The sequence below is a fragment of the Eriocheir sinensis genome, unplaced genomic scaffold, assembly GCF_024679095.1.
Source record: "Eriocheir sinensis breed Jianghai 21 unplaced genomic scaffold, ASM2467909v1 Scaffold23, whole genome shotgun sequence".
NCBI lineage: Eukaryota > Metazoa > Arthropoda > Malacostraca > Decapoda > Varunidae > Eriocheir > Eriocheir sinensis.
Window position 1 is genome coordinate 1,242,349 of NW_026111532.1, and position 22,539 is coordinate 1,264,887.

Below are 22,539 nucleotides of genomic sequence, written 5' to 3' on the forward strand. Positions count from 1 at the left end.
ATAAATCTACTCCTGGAAATGCCCACAACCCCCAGGAAAGCCTTGTCAGATATGTGAGCTTGGCCGCGGAAATGTTTAAGAATACGGCCCATCCATAAGCATCGTTGTGTGATTCGTTTAAGCATCAATTGGCCTTCCCTGAGGTTCGCGCTGCCTCTTAGGGATATAAAAGTTTGGTGGGAGAGGAAACCGGACCCGGGAATAAACTAGTCAACGCTAATGAGAAAGCAAAACGAGGCCCCAAAACACTCATTTGAACTAATAACTATCAAATGGAAGAAGAAAAAAAGGCAACAGAAATAGGAAGCAGCGGCAAAAGAAAGAAAAAAGAAGAAATAGTAGTGATGATTACCTCGTTGTTTTATGTGGGGAAAAACGAGATGGAAAGAAGATAATGTAAGGAAAGGAGAGAAAGGAGTAATGGCAGAGAGAGAGAGAGAGAGAGAGAGAGAGAGAGAGAGAGAGAGAGAGAGAGAGAGAGAGAGAGAGAGAGAGAGAGAGAGAGAGAGGAACTAGAACAAGCACAGCACCTCGTTACCTCTTACAAACACACACACACACACGCCTTCCATCACTCTCGCCCCTCTGCTCTTGGCGTGAGGTCGGGACATTGCTGTCCCTTACATCTCCCTCGCCTCCTGGAACTCCTGAACGCTTACAGGAGGGACCGCTGGGCACCAAGACAGCTGTGGGTACGTGAGTGGTGAGTGGAGTATAATGGAATGTCCCTCACACTCTTCCTCCATCATTATATCTCTCTTTTCTTTTCCTTTCTCTTTGTCTTTAATCTTTTTCGCTGTTTCTCTTTCTTTCTATTTCAACTTCTTCTTCCTTTTATTTCGGTCAGCATGGACTTAACTAGGTGACTGATTACCCTCGTAGTCTTCATCATTTTCTTAATTATATACTGCAGGTGTAATATAAGTATGGTATTAGCAACTTGTATAACTGTTTTGTCTGTGTATAACCTTTTTCCATTGATTACTGCTGGCACCATTTAGAGACAGTGGGATAAACACCTACTGCCGAGGTGGGAGATAGGTAGTTAAGGTAAATGGGTGATTGCGACGGTAGGAAGTAAATACTGATTGGGGCGTTATAACATTGTAGTTAACGAAATTATAGTTAGGTAAAATTAAGGGGAACTGCCAAGGTAGATAGTTAAGGTTAATGGGTGGTTGCGACAGTAGGAAGTAAATGGTGACTGTGACGTTAGAACAATGTAGGACTTTTAATGACACTATAATTAGGTAAAATCAAGGATAACTACCGAGGTGGGAGGTGGGAGGTGGGTAGTTAAGGTGAGTGGATGATTGCGACATTAGAACAGGGTAGGACTCTTGACACTGTCGTTAGGTAAAATTAAGGATAAGTTCCGAGGCGGGAGTTGGGTAGTTAAGATGAGTGGGTGAGTGCGACAGTAGAACAGGGTAGGACTCTTGACACTGTCGTTAGGTAAAATTAAGGATAACTACCGAGGTGGGAGGTGGGTAGTTAAGTGGGTGATTGGGACGTTAAAATACTGCAGGACTTTTGATTAACGCAGCTATAGTTAGGTTAAATTAAGGATATCTTCAAACACATGGCAGATAAATTAAACATATTGATCGTAAATATCTCCCAAGGAAGACCTGTGTAATTAGATGAATCATTGATAAAAGAATGTTGGGATTTATTACGTGTATGAAATCGGAGATGAGCACTGAGGCCACGCACAACTGTAGAGTATGCCCCCAACTTTACCTTTACTTAGAAATAAAAGCAACAGGCAGAGGAGAAAGGGGCCCCAAGGATGACCGTATTGCCTGCGATGCTTGTGTTGGGTGGATGTCTCGAGGCTTCATTCTAACGTCATGAATGTTGTAGTAGGTTAAAAGTATCTTAGAAGCTGCAGTGAGGACTTTGTAAACTTCGTGGTTGATATACTGTTATTATGAAGTGATAACTGTTTGTATCTTTGAGAATACATAGTCCTTTCATTTTTTCTCATAATAGATTCTGGGAATTAGTTTGTATAAAATATTTAGGGTCGTATTATAAGACATTTCGCCGCCCAAGAACACATATTTGACAAGACTTTCGTAGGAGTCGTGGACATTTACAGGGGTAGTTGTATGACCCTTCCTCTGTACCGTGAACCTAAAGAAACACTCATCAGCCCCGACTGTTCCCCTCTTTGATCTTTAGAAATAGCTTATGTGAGAAGCGGAAGTGTCTTAATACCGACCTTAGTCTTGTGTGTGCATACCCGTAGTGTCTTCAGGTCGTCTTGAGGGGCTCTGGTGATCAGCCTTAGCCTGTGATGTTTTGCCACTAATGTGATGCTGTTATGTATATTTGCTCATGTACCAGATAGTTTCAGGGACTTCATTTTATAGCTGAGATCTGTATATAATATTTGTCTATAGCTCTGACAGCCTGTTGAGGGGATTCGTAGGTGTTCGTCGATGTTGATTCACATAATTATCACGATTTCATAATTCCTTTGCATTTATTGAAGGTACAAAAAATCACCCCCGACACTTCCCAAGGTTATCATTAAGGACAGTCATAGATAAGAGTTTGAGTATGATTATTACTTGCAGGTAGTGGTGTTGCCAGGGAATTGAGTGGTGACTTGAAGCGATGCATGTAGCAGTCAAGCCGGAAAGACGTAAGAGCCCTTGAAGTTTATCCAGAAGTCCCAGCATTCAGTGATCTCCCAGGTGAAGGCATATAAGGCCTTAGGTATGATGGTGGTGCTTCTAGGAGACAAAGTGGCCCCAAGCACTTGAATGGATCTGATTATTGCTGATAGGTAAGTATATTCCTCTCTAACTTTCATTGCTGATCACCATTCACTTTTGAGGTGGTCAGGGGATTTATCCACTCAAAAAGGGCAAACATAAATCTGCTCCGAGAATAGCATTATCATAAGCTACTGATAATTTTATTAATGCATTAATTAATCATGTCAACACAAATTTCGTCTGATCAAATAAATAAAAATGCCACTGCGCCACAGGTGTTGGGCTCTGTTGAAACTTGCAAGCAGCATCAGTCTTCTATTATGCAGTTCTTTTATGCTAAAAATCGTGGTTTCTTATCTCTCAATGGGAGACTCACTGTTTGTTGGAGGTGGGTTTCACAATGTTGAAATCCCTGAGAGAATTATTCTGAAAACCTACGTCATCCCGTGGACTTCAGCAGATGGTGACGTTAGCTTTTCTAACTAACGTCATTTTCCTCAAGGTCTTTAGCAATGTGAAACCAACATTTTTCTGTTAAGTTCAGAAAGTCCTAAAAAATGAGAGAACAGACGCCTATTTCAATTATAGAGGAACAGCACCACCAGTTTAGTTTGACATTGCTTATGATACCTTCAATTTGACCATAAAGAATGGTGGTGATGTGTCAATTTGGTTTCCAGGCAGTCTTAAGTGACTATTGATAAAACTAATATACTGGTGGAAATGTGAAATCATAGAATACTTTGAGGCTGCCTCACAAGTCAAGATGTTGTAAACCACAGTATGTATACATATGTACTTGCTTTTAAAAGTATAAAGGTAAATAACAAAAAAAATTAAATATTACTTTTTATTAAGAAACTATATATAGTAAGACTTCACACTGGAAGGATTATTTGGACGGATTTGTTACCCATGTAACAAAAATCTGAAACTACTACTTATTAATAAACTATAAAACTACACAGTGGAAAGATCTTTTGGACGGATTTGTTACATGTGTGATGCTGCAGGTTTAACCAGTGTAAATTCATACACTCCTTCACAGTAAATTTATACATATGTATGTGGAAGTTAACATAGTACACAAAATGTTACAACCACTAAACACTTATTGTGCATGTTAATGTTGGGACATTTTGAAAAAGTTGGGAGAGGATGTGAAAGGAAACTGCGTTGAAATGAGGTGAGTATATCCCTGAGTAGTTCCCAAAGGCCCTTCTACAGTTGAACTGAGGAAGGCCAGGTGGTGACATCTCTACCAACCCAAGATGCATGGCCAACCTAACTTGCGAACTGAAGTTTCCAGCAGAGGAGGTCGTCACCTGGTGCTGGGAACTTGGGCATCTCTGATCGATTTGTATGCCTGCTTTTTGAGAGCAGACTAATCAGAGATGCCAGAGCAACTAACACCAGGCCACGACCTCCTCTTGGAAACTTCAGTCAGTCAGCAAGCTGACTTGACCGTGCATCTTGGCTTCATAGATGTGCTAGCACCGGGCCTTCCTCAATTCACCTGAAGAAAATCCTTTTTGAAACTACCAATTAGGAATATGCCCACTTCACTACAAGTATTTCTTTTCACCTCCTTTCCAACTTTACATGTAAACTGAAAGTTAATAAATCCTGTAATGTGTTGTATTTCAAGAAGTAGGAATGCAAGTCCTGAAAAAGCTGCCAACACAAGCTAATACTAAGATCAGGCCATCAGCCATATTTGGTAGACATGTTTTTGGTTTACATAGAACAAAGTGAACTAAAAACCAACTAACTTTTTCTACCACACACTAGTGAAATTGTAACAGCTGCACATCAGAATGGCCTAACATTATTTTTTGTTTCAGATAATATCCAGAACAGAAGATAGGCAGACCATTATGAGTAGTACAGCCCAGCCCAGCTTGACCATTCACAGGGAGGGGAAGACTTGAAAGATTCTCCCAGTTCTTCCCAACATCAGGCAGACAGAACCTTTCCCTTTGCTGGGCTGAACAGACACAGGCAAGGATCTTCACTTGCACAGGTGTACATGTAGAGCCTTGGGGTGCATTTACACTAAACAAAAGCGAACTCTCCAGGTGGGAACAGATTATGGAAAAGTTTGTACAATATCCTCCCCTTAAATGGAATCAAGCTAGCTTAAGTTTATTAGTTTAGTGTAAATGCAACCTAATCACAGTAAGCCTCCCTTTGTCCATTTTCAAAACCAGACTCTCTCCCCCATTATTACCCAAAGAGATTTTTATCAGCTATGTACATTTTCATGATCCTTTTTATTAGTCGGACATTTTTTTACTCTACAAAGATCAACAGGGGTAATTTTTTAGTTTAAAAATATCTTACTCAGTTTTAAAATGGAAAAAAATGAGAACTTGTATGAAATTACTTGTAAGATTACTAAAATAATTTGTAAATACTAATTTGAGACAAGAAACATTCCTCCCATATTAGTTTCAGGTGAACATCATAATTGGTTAGGAAAACTAAACTTAGTGACAGTTGACAAAGTGCCTCTTCGTCATCATTAACTTTCAGAATCCAAGCATGTGTATAGATAATGGTACTAATGAGAATCACAGTCCCTTCATCACTAGTAACCCTGAGGCTGCATTTACACCAAAGAAAGTCCAGTCAGATCATGCCAAGGATTGGTTTAGTTTTTAGTCAAGTTGGCTTTCATGGTGCGACGGATATGTGATCAATTAACCCTTAGACGGCAGCAGTATTTGAAGGGTAGCTCCCCCCAAAATGAATGGTCTATATAGAGTCACTGCCAACCTTAGGACTGTAGCATAAATATAGTTACACTACATAATGGATGTTTTAACTATCGTCTATATATAGATTCTACCATACAAAACTGACTGAGAATATTGGACCATCTATATATAGTTCCACCACCATCTAAGGGTTAGTGGGGATCATACGCCCAGGGTTCAATGCTTCACTCACTTGCCGCCTCCACTCCCAACTGTACCCCCAAGCAAGCTCCACCCTGATATGTGATACTTGAACAGGTCATATATTGTAGACTTACTACTACTTGGAATTACTTCTTGTGTAAATGCAGTCTCATCAAGGCAATAACCCGAGGCAACACACGAGCTTGTAAGTTCTCACATTTAATCAGCATGAGAAGTCTTCGTTTAGTCACAAGTTTTACCTTTGATTTCATGTTGCCTCAGGGAATTCCGGAGACTTTTACCTGTTCCATCACTTCTTCATCAGTAACTTCTGTAGTGGTAGATGTGCCTTGACAGTGGAATGTACATTTCTATTCTAACTTACAATCAGTCTTGTTGAGCAGCTTCTGAAATCATTACAGTAAAATTAATTACACAGCACATTTACTGATTATAAGCACAACTAAAACCTTTTATCACACAACTGCTATTATTACCACTGCATACTATATCAATCTAAAACACCTTTTGACTTCAATAAAAATCTAACAAGACTCACCAACTACTCCTATCACTAAGTGAGACTATGCTTTAGACACCTGCCCCTAAAATTCATAACTGTCAAGTCACACATGCTCCTGAATATAGGGTACAGGAGGGAGGGATTGAGAGCTTTGTCCCCAATCCCCCCTTACTGAGCCCCAGAGCTGAGAGAAGACAACTCTACAACTGTAGGCTGCATGATATGACCCCCAGTATGTTCCACTGTCAATCTTTCCTTATCCCCCACTTTCAAGTGTCTTAATACCAAACTCCTTTCACACTAACATCAGACTATATTACAGATTCAATCCCAGGGACTTGCCAGCTGTGTCAGTGTTGCCAGAGGTACCCAAGTGAGGCGAGGACCAGCGCCGCCACCGCCACACCACTTGAGGTGATGGAAGAGGAGCCATTGCAGCTGTCGGAGGTGCAGTAACACTCCTCCCAGTACACCCCATTAGGATCCAGGCCCCAGTTGCACATGTTGGTGACGCCCGTTTCTGTCACAGAGGAACACCGTCGAATCACCGTGCGCCAGCGTCCATCCCCTGTGGAACAGGAAAGTGAGGATTGGGAAGATAATAGAAAGAGCAGGTCAAGGATGTGCTGTATCATCAACGAATGATTCAACTTATCTGTACAAGTATATGTAGTCATTAACAAACTGTCTATATAGTTTTTAATAAAAGCCAATTTCATCACATAGCTACTTTTTTATCCTTCGTACCTTACAAAAGATCGAAAGATTGTGAGTGAAGGTAGTTAGGGGCATCTGCTATAACTGCACGTGGCCTCAGTGCTCATTTCTGTCCCATTGGCCCTCAAGCCTCTGGTGGATGAGAACCCATTACCCGGAGACACAAGGCAAGTGGAACAACTGAATTACCTCTGTTTATCTAACCCCAGGTACCCATCTAATATACATCCCAAAAGGGAAAGTGAACACAGCTAGGTGAGGTGCAAGCCAAGTGATCAGACAGGATTTAAACACAGGTCCATGGGTTTGTAGCTACGCATGCTAACCACTAATTACACCTCCATGGTGAAGTTGTTAGCACACACAGCTATAAATCTACAGGCCTGAATTTGAATTCCAGCTCGAACAGTTGGTGCACATCCCACCCAGCTGTTCATCCTCCCTTTCGGGTTGGTCGATGTATGGGTACCTGGGGAAGGTAAACTGTAGTAACCTGAAAATACACTTTCCTTGTCTACTGAGGTAATGGATTCTCGTCCACCACAGGTCCAGGGCACAATGACAGAGATGAGCACCACGGTCACACACAGCTATAGCGTATGCACTCGAATATACCTTTTACTATGCTAAACACTAGAGCACAGAGGAGCTAAGAAGTGAGCCTCATAAATCAAGACACAGAGACAGAATGCTCGAGATATTCTAATGATTAAAAATAAGAAATGAGCACAAGCAAGTTATAAGAGCTATTTCCTCTCTATTCCCTCCTAAGGAAAATCATTATATGGGTATTGTTAACCATTGGGTTATGTTCTTGGAAAAGCAATCATGAAGGAAAACGGTTGTATAAAGAATACAAGGTTTAACTTATAGGGATGTGTTCCTGGATTCTTTTATCAAGTGGCCTAAAACCACTAATAGGTGATACTAATGGTATTTCATATATCTAAATCATTGCCAAAGTGAATATAAACACATTGCCTCAACATTTGCATAAATAAATACATGACACAGCATAAAGACTAAGCATATGATAAAAGCATGCCAAATGGATCATGAAGACAGCAAAGATAATTAAAGGCAGACTTTCATAAGAGCGAACTATCACAAAATGAGCCATCGTAAAGCAAAGACAACCCATATCTGAATAAAAGAACAAGGACCAAGATAAACAAGGACTCACAGATAAACATTCGCGGCGACTGCTTGGTAATCTTGACGCAGAAGGTGCCGGGGGTGACAGACTCTTCCTGCAGGCAGTCAACCGGAATGTGCGCCGTCTCGTCAAAGGGCTCGTATGCCCCACACAGGTCCTTGCCCTTGGGGTCCTCATCGGTGGAGCACTGGTAGCACTTGATGGCCCCACCTAAGCAGGGAAGGAACAATGTAATTACTGTGTTATATTGTTGGCCTATGAAATAAAAGTATATACTTCCTATACCCAGTCACCAGCAGGCACACCTTAGCCTCACACTAATTAATTGTCAGAATGTGAAGTTCAGCTCTGCCATCCCAAAATACAATATATGCCTTCATAATAAATGTTAAAAGGCCAAAATACATGACCTTTAACTAATATTAAGGTAGAAATGTTAAGAAACACACAAAACCGAACATAGCCATGATATCACTTATATGTAGGAGACGGTCAGGGCGGCAGCTGTGGTCTTGGGTGCAGCGGTAAGGTTTGGATATGTTGGGTTTGCTTATATTAGGTTAATTCAGGCTTAGTTTCAAGCCTTGTGTGCCTTCATATTATGGTAAAAGGTCATGTATTTTTGCCTTTCAACCATAATATGAAGGTGTGAAGGTATTTTGAGGTGGCAGAGCTAAACAACACATTTACCAAGGGTTCTCAGCTGCACACACTGGCCTACATAAGAACATAGGGAAGCTGCAAGAGGCCGGGTGGCCTACGCAGGGCAGCTCCGGAATCCCCCCCCACTACTCACGATGGGTGAGGTGTAGTTTCAGGGGTTACAGGTAGAGGCTTGATCCTCGTTATACCGGCGGTACTAGGCACGCACCAATACCCTGTCACCTTACTGCACCCACACCTCACTGCCACCTGTCGTCCTCATCCATGTAGCTATCCAGTCTACTCTTAAAACAAGCTATTGTCCCTGCACTAACTATGTGATTGCTGAATCTATTCCGTTCTCCCACCACCCTATTACTAAGCCAATGCTTGCCTATATCTCTCCTAAATCTATATTTTTCTAATTTAAATCCATTACTGCGAGTTCTATCCTGCTGGCTAATTCTCAGTACTTTACTTATATCGCCTTAGTTGTAACCCTTGACCCATTTGAATACTTCTATCAGATCTCCCTGCACTCTTCGTCTTTCTAGTGAATGTAAGTTTAGATGTTTCAGCCTATTTTGATATGGGAGGTTCCTCAGCCCCTGAATCATTTTGGTCATCCTCCTCTGAACTGATTCTAGTAAGTTGAAGTCCATTTTGTAGTGTGGGCACCAAAACTGGACAGCATAATCTAAGTGTGGCCTAACTAACGCTAAATAGAGTCGGAGGATGACCTCTGCACTCCTGTTGGCCTGACACTTTAAATAAAAATATCACCGACGTCCTCAGCAAACACAACTTGGCTCACACTTAGTAACTAAACCTAGCACAGGAATCCACTCCCAGGTGAAGGGCATTACCTGTGTACCTGCAGATCAAGGTGTAGCAGCCTCTTCTCCTCAGCCCTTCCCACCTGCACCACACCTCACCTGCCCTTCACTTTTTTTTTTTTTTTTTTTTACAACAAAGGAGACTGCTCAATGGCAACAGAAAGTGTAGAAAAAAAATCCCGCTACTCACCGCTCCCATAATAGACAAAATTAAAGAGTGGCCAAAAGAGAGGTCAATTTCGGGTGGAGAGGAGGTAAAGTCTTATACTATCCCAAAAACACATATAAGCCATCAAAACAGTCCCCTCTCAGTCCCAGGTGGAGGGCATTACCTGTGTCCCTGTATAAAGGTGTAGCGCCATCCCTAGACCCCTTCTCAGTCCCTCACACCTGTACCACACTTCACCTGTCCTCCTGCACCCCGGCAACACACTTAAGTAACAAACCCTGGCCCCTCAACACACTCCCAGGTGAAGGGCGTTACCTGTGTACCTGTGCTGTAAAAAAAAATTAAGCCATCCCTGGACCCCTTCTTAATCCCTTCACACCTGTACCACACCTCGCCTGGCCTCCACCTGTCCTCTCCTACCCCGGCAACACACTCAAGTAACAAACCCTGGCCCTTCAACACACTCCCAGGTGAAGGGCGTTGCCTGTGTCCCTGATAAAGGTGTGGCGCCATCCCTAGACCCCTTCTCAGCCCCTCCCACCTGTACCACACCTCACCTGTCCTCTCCTACCCCGGCAACACACTCAAGTAACAAACCCTGGCCCCTCAACACACTCCCAGGTGAAGGGCGTTACCTGCGTACCTGAGAACCAAGGCGTGGCGGCATCCCTATATAGACCCCTTCTCAGTCCCTCCCACCTGTACCACACCTCACCTGGCCTCCACCTGTCCTCCTGCACCTCCAGCCACACTCACCCACTGCCACGAGGCCCAGCAGCAGCGCCGCGGGGAGGAGGGACGCCACGGTCATCCTGCCGAGGTGTTGCTTCACGGGTGTTGTTGTTGTTCAAGCGGGCAGTGACGCACCTGTCCTCCAGGCGGCGCTGGTGGCGGGGCGGCGCTGCAGGTGCCAGGTGCTTCAATCCTTGCTTTAATCCGTCAGTCGCTACACCGGAAAAGGATAGAAAAAGTGTGAATAAGCCTGGTCTCTTTGGCCTGGACCGTAACCAGATCTGTACAATGAGGAGGAGTTCAGTAAACGTGGACCTTCCAAGCCACTTGAAGGGGCCGAGCGGCGAGCGACGCGAGTCAAGTCGGCTGAGGGCTCGGCCGGCGGGGTTTTGAAAATGACCCTTTAACTATAATATAAAGGCGGGTATGGTATTTTGAGAAGGCAGAGCTAAATACACATTTTCGAAGAGTTTTCAGCTGCACGCACCGGCCTCACACTTTAATAAAACTAGCAGACGGCCTTGATTTTTTTTTCCGCTACAAACTGAACTCCTCGTCCTAGTTTCTCGTTTTGACTTTCTCAAAAAGTGGACCTTTTAGCAGGGGGAGGGTCATCCGACTCCCCCCCCCCCTTGTTTTAAATCATTTGTCTGGTGTATTGTTTAAGAAATGACACATTTATGGCTATTTGGTGTCCTCTACTGAATGGTTTCCTCTCCTTCCTCCTGTCTCAACCACTGCAGTACTTTCCTTCCCTTCCTTCCTCTTCTAAATCCCTCAAAATTCTGAAATCACATGTCACTTTCTCAGTCATTTGCTTCCTCACATCTATAAATGCATCCTCTTCCTCTTTCTCCCATGTATCTCACTCATAATTTCTCTATCTCGTCATCCTCCCTCTCTCACACCTATTATGCATAAATCATCTTCCTCTGTTTCCCATGCTTCACTCACATTTTCTCTCACCTTCAAAACATGCATGGGGGCAGGAATTCTAATAAGCTCCTTCACCCGAAGGTGTTATCTCTCCTTATCACTCAACAAATAAGATAAGGGCAACGGTTTCAAGCTAGGAGGAATTTAATATAACTCACCCACAGAAACGATCAAAAACCTCGGGAATTAATGAAATAATGTATCCCATTCCCGCATACGAGAGTTGACTAATGCGGCGGGAATGAATAGGTCATGATACTGATTAGATAATGGCGTCCTATATTTGTGTGTGTGAATGTGTATGTGTGATGAAGGCACCAGCTCAAAGATAAAGCTCCCTGTCAGTGCTTAGTAAAGCCATCTACAGCTAACACCTCGTCACCCTCCTCTACATCTTCCTCTCTTTGCATACAACATACACAGGTACGTATATGCGATACACACCCATGACAGTGCTATCCATAGTCTGTTTATACCCTTAGGTTTTATCCATAAGGCAATTCAGGGGCTTTTCGGGGCTCAGAGATTGGTGTTCTCAGGCTCTTCCACCCGTCACATCAGTTACTTCCTACGGTCGAAAAGTAGATCAATCGGGGTCTAATGAATGTGTTTTTAGGTTCATGGTACAGAAGAGTGATCAAACTACCACCAGGGTCATAAAACTACCCCTGGAAATCCCCGAAACTCCTATGAAAGCCTTGTTAAATATGTATGTTTGGACACAATAATGTTTAAGAAAATGATCCTCTATCCGTGCAGTAGGAAATATTTTAGTACGAGTAGGGAGTCAAATAGTGATGTGCCCTGTAGGCCCTAAGAGGGGGCTGGGCAGTGCTTCCTTATGGACCCTGTGCCCCCTTGTACTACCATTTAAAATTGCCTTTGACTCAATCCAGCAAAAAAACAAAATTGAGTGTTGGCAGGAAATGAATGAATGCTGCAAGGGATTGTGTGGATGAATAAGGCAAGGCGTGTACGAGGATAAAGTTGAAAGCAAATATAGTCAAGACCAACGTAATTGCATCTGAAAAGGCAAGAGAGTGGGTATTATCCTTATTATTGAAGTCCATTAAAGGGCATCAGGGGAAAATAAAAGTTGATATAGGGCCGTATTACAAGTCAAATTCGAGAAGTTTCGGGTCTCTACAAAGGTCAGTTTAGGGGCCGTACTACAAGTCCAATCAGAGAATTTTCGGGTCTCTACAAAGGTCAGTTTAGGGGCCGTACTACAAGTCCAATCAGAGAAGTTTCGGGTCTCTACAAAGGTCAGTTTAGGGGCCGTACTACAAGTCCACTCAGAGAAGCTTCGGGTCCATACAGAGTTCGGGATGAATAACTCTTTAGGGACCAAAACTTATCGCATTGGACTTGTAATAAGGCCCCTAAACCGACCTTTGTAGGGACGCGAAACTCCTCGGATTCGACTTGTAATACGGCCCATAGACCCATACAGAGACCCCTCGATGAGCAGACATGAATATGAAAAATAAAAGACATTAACAGTAAAGTATAAGGTACACCCGGGACATAATAAGGCCAGTGTGAAAGCCGGGTTGCCACAAGAATGAAAAAAAAATGTGGGGGGGGAAAATCAATACCTGATATGAGTTAACAGGCGGGTGTAGTGCGTGTACAGAAGATTAACAAAACATAATAACTACGCAATACCTTTCAGTAACACTCTCAATAACACCCACCCACTTGCATACAGGTATCGGCGCTATGGAACACGATTCTGCAGCGGTAATAGCGGAGACGAGTGCTGGAGGTGGAGGAGGGGGTGAGCAGGGTGAGTGAGTCCAGTGCAGTCGTACCATACTTGCAGTTCCTCTCTTTCAAGAATAGAATCTGTACCTGTCCTGTGGGGTGAAGAATTACGATGATACACTTCTCTTGCTCTGACCAATAACTAAGAAAGATAACGTAATATAACCTCAAAACTGTTCTTTCTTACTTCTATATTATTCTCAGGAGAAAGTGTAGCCTATATATTCCTACTATTATTACTATTGCTATACTATTACTTAACAAATACTAGTGAAATCAATGAGAAAAAAAATATACTTGAGGCAGACGCGAGTTGCAAGCCACCATAATTGTCTTTCCTATCACAATGTCCTTTTTTACTCATTTTTATAAATAGGAGAAAGCGTAGCCTATATATTCCTACTACTGTTACTATTGCTACTAATGCTAAACCATTAATGCTAAAACTGATGCCAAACGCGATTGTAAACCACCATAATTGTCTTTCCTATCTGAATGTCCTTTCCTACTTCTTTATATTCCCAAGAGAAAGTGTAGCCAATATATTTCTACTATTGTTACTATTGCTACTAATACTTAACCACTACTACTGAAATAGATGCTAGAAGAGAAATTACACTTAGCCAAACGTAATCGTAGCCTAGCACGCTTGTCCTTTCTTGCTCCTATAAATTTCTGAGACAAAGCGTAGCCTGTGTTATGAGGTGACTTTTGAGCTTAACTCTTGTTCTCTTGCCGACAGAGTCTCTTCAGGCGGAACTGGAGAAACTGGAGACCGAGAAAAGGAAACTGGAAAAGAGACTGCAGGTAAGACTCTCTCTCTCTCTCTCTCTCTCTCTCTCTCTCTCTCTCTCTCTCTCTCTCTCTCTCTCTCTCTCTCTCTCTCTCTCTCTCTCCACAGCTTCATTCTTCCTTTCATCCCTTCCTTTGGTTACATATGGCAATAATAATACTCGTTTTCCCAACCACTAGTTAGGACGGACTTGTATATCCTCTGTATATTTCTTCATCTACAGAGCTAAGCATTAGTGGCATAAGTGAATACGGTATAGCCTACACGATGGTACACATTGATATATGGAGACTACGTGAGACCTTGGTAGCTCGTGATAACTAGCCATTCATCATCTGCTCTTCCCGTCCTTAAGGCATTCAGGTTCCATTCTACTTTGGGTCGTATTGGCATTAAACGACTAATCTAATTATCTTGTTTCATTCATATATTGCCTTGTTGATAGATTAGTTCTCGCCTCCATTCATTAAGTTATTCAGCTTCCCTATCAAACTTTCGATCATATTTGCTCCATTCACCCACTGTCCTATTCACTAACTAGTTCTCACATTTAACCTTCCTGAACCTGATTCTATAATAACTAGTCACTGATCATCTCTTCATCCCATCTATAGAGTCATTCATGCTACCATATCAAACTTTGGATTATATTTGCATTAACTACATAACTACTCATTGTTGCGTTCGCCCACTACCCTATTCATAAGCTATTTTTTTCCTCTTGTCCTTCCTGAACTTGAATTCCATGATAACTAGTCACTTATCATCTCTTTTTAACATCTATAAAGCCATTCAACTTCCATATCAGACTTCAGTATTTGCATTAACTTTATAACTACTTAATTCGTTTCGTTCGCCCATTGTCCTGTCTGTCCATTAACTCGTTCTGTCTTCTTCCTGAACCTGAATTTTACGAGAACTAGTCACTCATCATCTCTTCTTCCCATCTATAAAGTCTTTCAGCTTCCAAACTTCAGATCATATTCGCATTAACTACTTCATAACTACTTAATTTGTTTCGTTTGCCCACTGTCTTCTCCATTAACAAGCTCTGTCTTCTTCTGAATTCCACAATAACTAGTCACTCATCATCTCTTCTTCCCATCTATAAACTCATTCAGCTTCCATATCAAACTTCAGATCTTATTTGCATTAACTACATAACTACTCTATTTGCTCCACTCGCCCACCACCATTAACTCGTTCTCGCCTATCACCTAAATAAATAAACACGTAAATCCAACCCGCAGGAGACGAAGGAGGTACTGGTGTGTCGCGTGTGCCTGGACCGCCCCGTGGCTGCCGTCTTCATGCCCTGCGCCCACCTCAGCACGTGCGTCACCTGTTCCACCTCCCTCACCACCTGCCCGCTCTGCCGCTCCCCGATACACTACGCTGCCAATGTCATCCTCTAACAAACGCACCCAACCCTCCAACTGTGTGATCTTCCTTCGCTCCTTCTCTCGCATAATTTTATCTCTTACCTGTAATGCACTAACCTTTCCTGTATATCGATCCTTCTGTCGTTCTTTTGCATATACGGCTCACCTAATACTAATCTTAGGTATCCCATTCTTCCACTGTGACCTTCCTTCCCTCCTTCTCTCGTGCATCTCTTGCCTGTTACCTCTAATCACTTATCTGTCCTCTCTGTTTTCCTTTCTGTTGTTCTTTTGCATATACGTCTTAGCTATTAACCCTCTACGGCATCCCATTCGTCCATTATGTCCCCTTTCTTCTGCTATTCTCTCGCTGCTCTTGCCTATTACCTCTGCTCAATCCACTATCTCCTTTTCTCGTCCTCTTTTCATCTTGTGACGCCATCGATCTTGTGATAATGGCCCCCCTTTCTGTTGCTCTCTCGTATGCCTGTTGTCTGTTACCTCAAAACATTCCAGTGTCTCTTCTCGCATCCTCGTTTCATTCGGTATAACGCCTTAGATCATGTAATTCACCAACGTAACTTTTCCACCTAATCACCTCTCTTCTTTCACCCCTATTTCATCTTGTAACCCCTTCGATATAGTCATTCTCTAATGCAACTGTTACCAATTCACTCCTTTTAAACTCCTACGTGCTTTTTATCGGTCTATTTATGCCTCAACTTCTAACCCCCGCCCCTGTCTCTTTTATCATCCTGTAATGCCTGACCTTGGCTCCTCTTGGCTATACGTATTCCCTTTGCATCCTATTTACGACGCAGCTCTTGTACTGGATGCGTGTACAGTGTTATAAACGTCTAAGTTTGTATGATTGTAGGAACCATTATATACCTACTGGATATAATCAATGACAATACTTTCCTGTCTATGGGCCACTCGTGTTTGTTAGTCTCATGTATCAGATTGGTGCTACTTACTCTTAAAGCTGTTAGAGAAATGGCAATCTTGTAGCTATTTAACACTTGAATGATGAGTGACTGACGTAGCTTAGTGTGTGTGTGTGTGTGTGTGTGTGTGTGTGTGTGTGTGTGTGTCATAAAACAAAATCAAATGAATTTTTTTCTAATAATGTCACCTCCATAGAAAGGATAATAAATCAATGGGTATAAGCTATATATTACTGATGTTACCTATAACTTAATCTCGTATTTACTCAAATATATGTCAACATAATCTTCGGAATTGTGAATAAAGTTTAAACGACCAAAAGAGATTAAAGTTTATTTCTTTCAATAGATGCCTCTGTTCATATATGTATAGATAAATATGCATCTCTTATATAAGACCATCACACACATAAATAAACTCTTATGTACAGTACAAAGCAACATGAATATTTGGCCTCTGGTCTGACGGCCGTGGTGGGGACAGGCGGCCGCGGAACACGCTTGTGCTTTTTGGAAACACCCCCGGCAAGGCTCCGTGGCACGCCCCAGCCGCGGAACACACTAGTGCTTTTTAAAACTGACGCAGCACGAACCACTCAGCGTATATTGTATTCTTCAGTATGTAATATATTTGGCAGGCAAAGGGCGATAACTTACTAAAATGTTCAAACCGCAATTAATATTAAAGTTTGCTGAAATTAGCCTGAAAACAGCCTTCAATTTGAAGTAACAAAGTCCTCAACTTAGGAGAGGATGGCCAGCACGACCTCGCCCTCAACATCAACCGCCGGCACTGAAGACATGGACAAAATATATCCTGCCAATATACAGACTCCGCTCTGGGATCATCACACATTTACAAAAATAATTTCCATCATACTTAAAGCGTTACTTTTAAGAAGAAACTAAATTCATTAAAGTCCAGCATTACATGCAGACTTGCACCACTTGTCTGCGTGTGGCTTCACATCCAGAGAAGAACTCACACCAAACACTTAAAAGTCTCCAAACAGTCAACACATACAGTACAATGCCTTAATCTGCTTTATATATACGGGTAAGTATGACTTGTTTGCCCGTGAGCAGTGCCACGGGTTTCTTCCTTCCTTCCTTCAGCTCAGCTTGGACTAGGAAGAAAAATGCAAGGGATACTAACAAGGCCAGGAGAGTACATTGCCGGGCGCTGCGGCCATCGGCTGCCCCTTGGACCATAAAGTTAGATCTACTGATGCATCAAAATGTATACATACTGTGGAATGCATAGAAGGGATAGTGCTGCATAAATTAGTACAGTACAACATAGTTATGATAGAACCAATAGATCCCACGAAGGGAAAATGGTACTAGCATGCTAAATAGTTCTACTTAACGAAACTTTGATCACTAGATGCACCCTTGGCGGGGATGCAGAACGATACACAACTTTGACAGACATAGAATCCAAAAGTATCTATTGGGATGGAGCCGAGTCGAGAAATGCTCTCCCTGATCTTCTTGGCACTTGATGTGATTTTCTCCTTATCAGCAATGTCTTACAAACGCTAGGGAATCTAGTGAAGGCTCATTGAAATTTTAACTAATGAAGTCTTACTTTCCAATGTTGGTTCCAGGGACTGTATTTAAATAGGTAAAAAATAAGACCGTTCTGGTGTTTAAAATACATGAGCAATTATGTTAAGGTAACGTTACTGCATCAGCAACACTTCAACCCAGTTTTGGGACTTCTGACTACAGCAGGAACTGTTTGAAGATGCTCAGGTTTTCTTTACACATCCTCCACCAGATATACACTGTGTCTATTAGTCTGGCACTGCGCCATTATGAGCATTTGTGGAGCAGGACAATTATCGTCAACAAACACCAACCAATGAGGTAAACCATAATAAAAAAAACTGACATTCGGTCACACACACACACACACACACCACAATCACTCTTAGCAGCTGCGCAGCATCTGTTGGGCATATGATTACACAAGCTGCTGTTCATTAGTCTGGACTTCGTCTCACTTCCACAAAAAAATATGCATATTTTGCTAGAGGCAAAGAAGCTAGGCAAAGAAGAGACAATTTCAGATACATTGCCTTCCAACAATCCAATATACTCTAGTTCCCAGTGAATTACGCTTTGGAAGAACATTACAAAATCACTTCTGAACGCTGAACCATATTTCATATTTGCAGGGAGTAAACGGTGCTATCAAGTCTTATTGCCTAGCGCTTGGCCAGTATCCACTTATGTCATTAAAACTATTATTGATTTTTATCCTGAGGCTGTATGTCCAAGCGTCTGTACACCCCCAGCCCGGCCCGACACATTCATACACAACACCCACGCCGTGTATGCCCCCCACCCCACCCCTCTTCCGCCTGTAACCCTACAATCAACAGGAGGAGAGGATAACCAGACTTCAGCATATCAGTGAAGTATGCAGACAGTATACATAAAAATCCACGAATACTCTGCTATTGAATGAATGATTTAAACAAATGTCCCTTGACAGCACAAGTATATCCATGCCCCTGTTAGCACACCACCACCACCTCCTCCACCCACCCAAGACAGCCACCATGATCTAACTATCCTGTTTTCAGCATCCCTCCCTAAGCTAAAATAAACAGTATGGGAAAGACCTCATGAAGAGCATTAAGACTTTCGACAGCGAACTGAAATATACATCACCAGCAGGAGGTCCCTTGGCACATAACACACCTCGGAGAGAAAACAAGGAAACCAACTCAACACAGCATCAGTTTAAACATGGAGTCAAGTTTCTCCTTTGGGATACTGCATAGCCTTATTATAACCAGTCGTTCCCTGGTGAGCCGAGACGACAACACTGACCAACACTGTCACAACACACACAGCATAACCTCCCCTGACCTCACATACCCTCCCCTCAACCCCTGCCATGGAGAACCCTCACCTTAACACTGTTCTATGGGTACTAATTTCACTCTACGAATCATACCAAATGGAGACAGTATTGCAGCATCTCGGGGCAGGAAAATAGTGAACACATTGATGCTGGATGTCTGTTAGTGACCCTGCAGATGATGTAAGGTCTCTATAGGGTGTCTAGATGCTGTGAGCCATATATAAGCTATAAATATAGACTACTGAACTCATATATTGCGACAATCTTCATACCCATGTGGTCTCTACTGGCCATCTCAAGGGAAGGGATTCGTATAGTATGCAAGTGAAAATGGGAAAAAGTAGATTTCAAAATTAACTCCTGAAAGTGAGAAGAACAATAGGGGCACTCTTCTCTGCATAGATGTATATATTTATGCTAGTACTTCCTTTCTGCTCTTGGCCTGTATTCTAGAGCTTAATTAAGGGAGTAAAATCAATGTTGAGGAGAAATCATTAAAACAAGTCTTTGGCAGTGTTTTCATGAGGAGATTAAAACAAATCTTTGTCAGTTTGTTTTCAAGAGGAGGATATCAGGACACCTCTCCTCCCAAAATTGACCTATCTTTCGGCCACTCCTCTTGACTTATTTGTGGGAGCAGTGAGTAACGGGCTTTTTTTTCATTATTGTTTCCTTTTTGTTGCCCTTAAACTGTTTCCTCTACTGTAAAAAAAGAATCGTAAGGTACCGAGCTGGGTTTTGTCTTCGCCTTGCTATCATGAAAAACTTATCGCATCTTCCTTTAGTTCACTTGTGACTGACTTATCATCCAAATGGTGGGATAGGGATGCCAACATTAATCTATTCAGCACTAAATGAAAGAAAAATTAAACGACTGAGGTGAAAGTTAATTTGCTTCTCCCTAAAAATAAAAATAAATAAAAATCGATATCAAACCTTACTTACGCGGCCCAAGTTCCTGTTCCTGTAGTGAGTTGTTGGTGATAATATAATAAAACTGGCAGTGTCATGGGAGGGTTTTGTTAAGGTTAATCCCAGAAAACCCTGCCCTCTCTATCCCCTAATCAACATTAAAATAGTCACCCCCTAAAATTAACCCTGAACCCACCGCTGAATCAAGATAATGAATATGATAACGCCGTCTATGAGAATGTCCACTGGGCCCAGACTTTCCTGTCACACTCTGCCTTAACTAAACTCAGCTGAGGACAAGGTTATGGATGCTTAGACGAAGACCGTGAACATTGACGTGTATTTACCTAGTTGTATTTACCTCGTTGTAGTTTTAGAGGGCTTGGGCTTACGCTCGTGTGGTCTCGTCTCCGTATCTGCATTTATCCGACTTTTACTTAAAGCTTTGTACACTCCTCGCCGATACTACATCCTCACTTAATCTCTGTGTGTGTGTGTGTGTGTGTGTTCGTTCGTCCCAGATGTATACTTGGTGGAAATACATCGAGTGGCTCAATAACTCACCTCTTATAGACTGAACGTGTAATCCATCTCTGCTTTTGCACTAACAGGTCGACAACTCCTTCCTTTGCACTAGTTCCGCGAGAAGCTGCCAGTTGTTTACCGCGTGTGATCTCCATGAAGCAAAAGTCGAGACGCTAAGTTATTGATTCCAGGCTTCGTTTGTAGTTCGGTGTTTTCCATTCTGTTTTAATCACCACTGAAAACTTTATATCCCCGGAAGCGGAGGAATGACACGAGGGACAACCATAGAACCCAAATCACGATGAATGGCGATAGTTTAAACATACTCAATAGATCTTAACGTTTCCTTTGACCCAGCAAACCGAATTTAGTCCAGTGTGTCGGAAACAATTAGTTATAGAACTCAAATCACAATGGATAGCGATACTGTTAACTTCCTTGATCTATCTTCATACGTTTCCTTTGACCCAGCAAGCCGAATTTCGTCCAGAGTCAGAAACAATTAGCTATAGAACTCAAATCACAATGGATAGCGATACTGTTAACTTCCTTGATCTATCTCCATACGTTTCCTTAGACCCAGCAAGCCGAATTTAGTCCAGTGAGTCAGAAACAATTAGCTATAGAACTCAAATCACAATGGATAGCGATACTGTTAACTTCCTTGATCTATCTCCATACGTTTCCTTTGACCCAGCAAGCCGAATTTAGTCCAATGAGTCAGAAACAATTAGCTATAGAACTCAAATCACAATGGATAGCGATACTTTAAATCTCCTTGATCTATCTCCATACGTTTCCTTAGACTCTCCAAAATCGAACTTCGCCCATAGTCACTTCAAATGCCCTATATACGTCAGACACCCTTCAGTAGGATATTGTGACTTGTTCTAAGTATTGCAATGATCGTAGTAAGTGCTGGCGTGTTAGCTCTTCAGGTCTTTCTATTGCTTTGAGCTTTTCTCTTTGATATATGCAGTTGATGGAAGTAAAACTGGGTGAGTAGCCAAGAGTAGCCACGCGTGATATATAGGAATGTATGTTATAGGGGTTTCCTTTTTGTTTCATGTTGATGTCTCCTCCGTTTCGCTTAAGATTCTCATCCAGCACTTTTCATTTGCAGTCTCAAAAGGTCACTCCTGCCAGCAGGTCTCCCACACACCAACCCCCCGACGCCCTCGACTAAAGTTCACAGTGACGTAACACTTACACACACCTCCCCCCACCCACATCCCCCCCCCCCCCCCACACACACACACACGGCAACCCTTCCCTTCACTCTCCGTCCCCGCAGATCGCATTACACAGATGATTTCCCTGGTGAGGCGTCGTCATCATCATCCACCACGCGACGCGCTCACAGGTTATCGTTATCCTCTTGGTCCAACACGGGTTTCTTGCCCTCGGTGGAGGCTGAGGCGATCTTGGAGGTGACTTGAGAGAGGGTTTGTTGCATAGAGCCGAAGACCGTGTTGCCGGCTGGTGCAGGTTCGCTCAGCAGGGTGGAACAGCTGGTGACTGGCTCGCCTTCCCGTGAATGGTGCTGCCCGTAGGTGAAGTAGAGTAAGAGGCCTGGAGGAAGAAAAAGTGAAACGGGTTCTGTATGAGTTCTGGAAAAAGAGGGGAAAGCAGCGGAGTACAGCCACCCAAGGCTAGACATGAGGAAGCAAAGGGAAGGCCGTTGCAAGGCTATCTCCCCGACCTGCAACTGAACTGAAGTAAGAGGAGTGCGTGAGTAAACTGAGTAACAGATCTAGAGGAAAGAGGGAGGAGTGAGTGAGTAAGGAAGATGAGTAAAAGGCCTGGAGGAAAGAGGAAGGAATAAGTAAGGAAGTAGAATAACAGTCTTAGAGAAAAATGGGTAAAAAATGTGTAGGGAAGGAAGAAGAGTAATAGATTAATAAGGAATATACGCCTCACGGGAATCTATCTATCTATCTTTCTCTTTCTCTCAATGAATGGTGAATGAGTAACCAAAAACAGCACCCAAGC

At 42.6% G+C, this 22,539-nt stretch overlaps 2 protein-coding genes and 2 long non-coding RNA genes across 11 annotated transcripts in view; 2 read left to right on the top strand and 2 right to left on the bottom strand.

Annotated features, from left to right (window-relative positions):
* The first annotated feature begins 549 nt into the window (after nucleotides 1–549).
* On the top strand, nucleotides 550–4,722 carry LOC126991009 (uncharacterized). Of its 2 annotated transcripts, none has more exons than XR_007744976.1 (3): nucleotides 550–703; nucleotides 2,586–2,797; nucleotides 4,574–4,722. It is a non-coding gene; the product is annotated as an uncharacterized LOC126991009 (long non-coding RNA). The 2 variants fall into 2 exon arrangements; XR_007744977.1 differs by having other exon boundaries at nucleotides 550–692.
* LOC126991007 (uncharacterized) lies at nucleotides 3,566–10,579 on the bottom strand. 2 transcript variants are annotated; one of them, XR_007744974.1, is made up of 5 exons: nucleotides 10,432–10,579; nucleotides 8,056–8,238; nucleotides 6,498–6,723; nucleotides 4,246–6,039; nucleotides 3,566–3,961 (listed from the first exon to the last, which is right to left on the bottom strand). XR_007744974.1 is itself a non-coding variant. In XM_050849690.1 (4 exons), the coding sequence occupies exons 1-3, from the start codon at nucleotides 10,484–10,486 to the stop codon at nucleotides 6,506–6,508; spliced, it is 456 nt and encodes a 151-aa protein (XP_050705647.1). In that variant the 5' UTR covers nucleotides 10,487–10,579; the 3' UTR covers nucleotides 3,566–6,039; nucleotides 6,498–6,505. The 2 variants fall into 2 exon arrangements, 1 of the variants encoding a protein (XP_050705647.1); XM_050849690.1 differs by having other exon boundaries at nucleotides 3,566–6,039.
* An 892-nt stretch (nucleotides 10,580–11,471) lies between these two features.
* On the top strand, nucleotides 11,472–16,556 carry LOC126991008 (uncharacterized). The gene is made up of 4 exons (XR_007744975.1): nucleotides 11,472–11,766; nucleotides 13,055–13,132; nucleotides 13,853–13,917; nucleotides 15,154–16,556. It is a non-coding gene; the product is annotated as an uncharacterized LOC126991008 (long non-coding RNA).
* Nucleotides 16,554–22,539, bottom strand: part of LOC126991006 (cationic amino acid transporter 4-like) — a 42,800-nt gene continuing 36,814 nt past the window's right edge. For all 6 annotated transcript variants that reach the window (XM_050849688.1, XM_050849685.1, XM_050849687.1 and 3 more), the window contains one exon: nucleotides 16,554–22,119. In XM_050849688.1, coding sequence (XP_050705645.1) covers nucleotides 21,905–22,119 — 215 coding nt within the window. In that variant the 3' untranslated portion in view covers nucleotides 16,554–21,904. The remainder of the gene's footprint in view (nucleotides 22,120–22,539) is intronic.

Bases quoted from the DNA above. Each gene is read 5' to 3' on its own strand.
- LOC126991007 (XM_050849690.1), bottom strand. From the start codon at position 10,486: ATGACCGTGGCGTCCCTCCTCCCCGCGGCGCTGCTGCTGGGCCTCGTG. The intron at 8,239-10,431 runs GTGAGTGTGGCT...TTCCCTGCTTAG, and splicing joins GCTGGGCCTCGTGGCAGTGG to GTGGGGCCATCAAGTGCTAC. The intron at 6,724-8,055 runs GTGAGTCCTTGT...CCTGTTCCACAG, and splicing joins GTCGCCGCGAATGTTTATCT to GGGATGGACGCTGGCGCACG.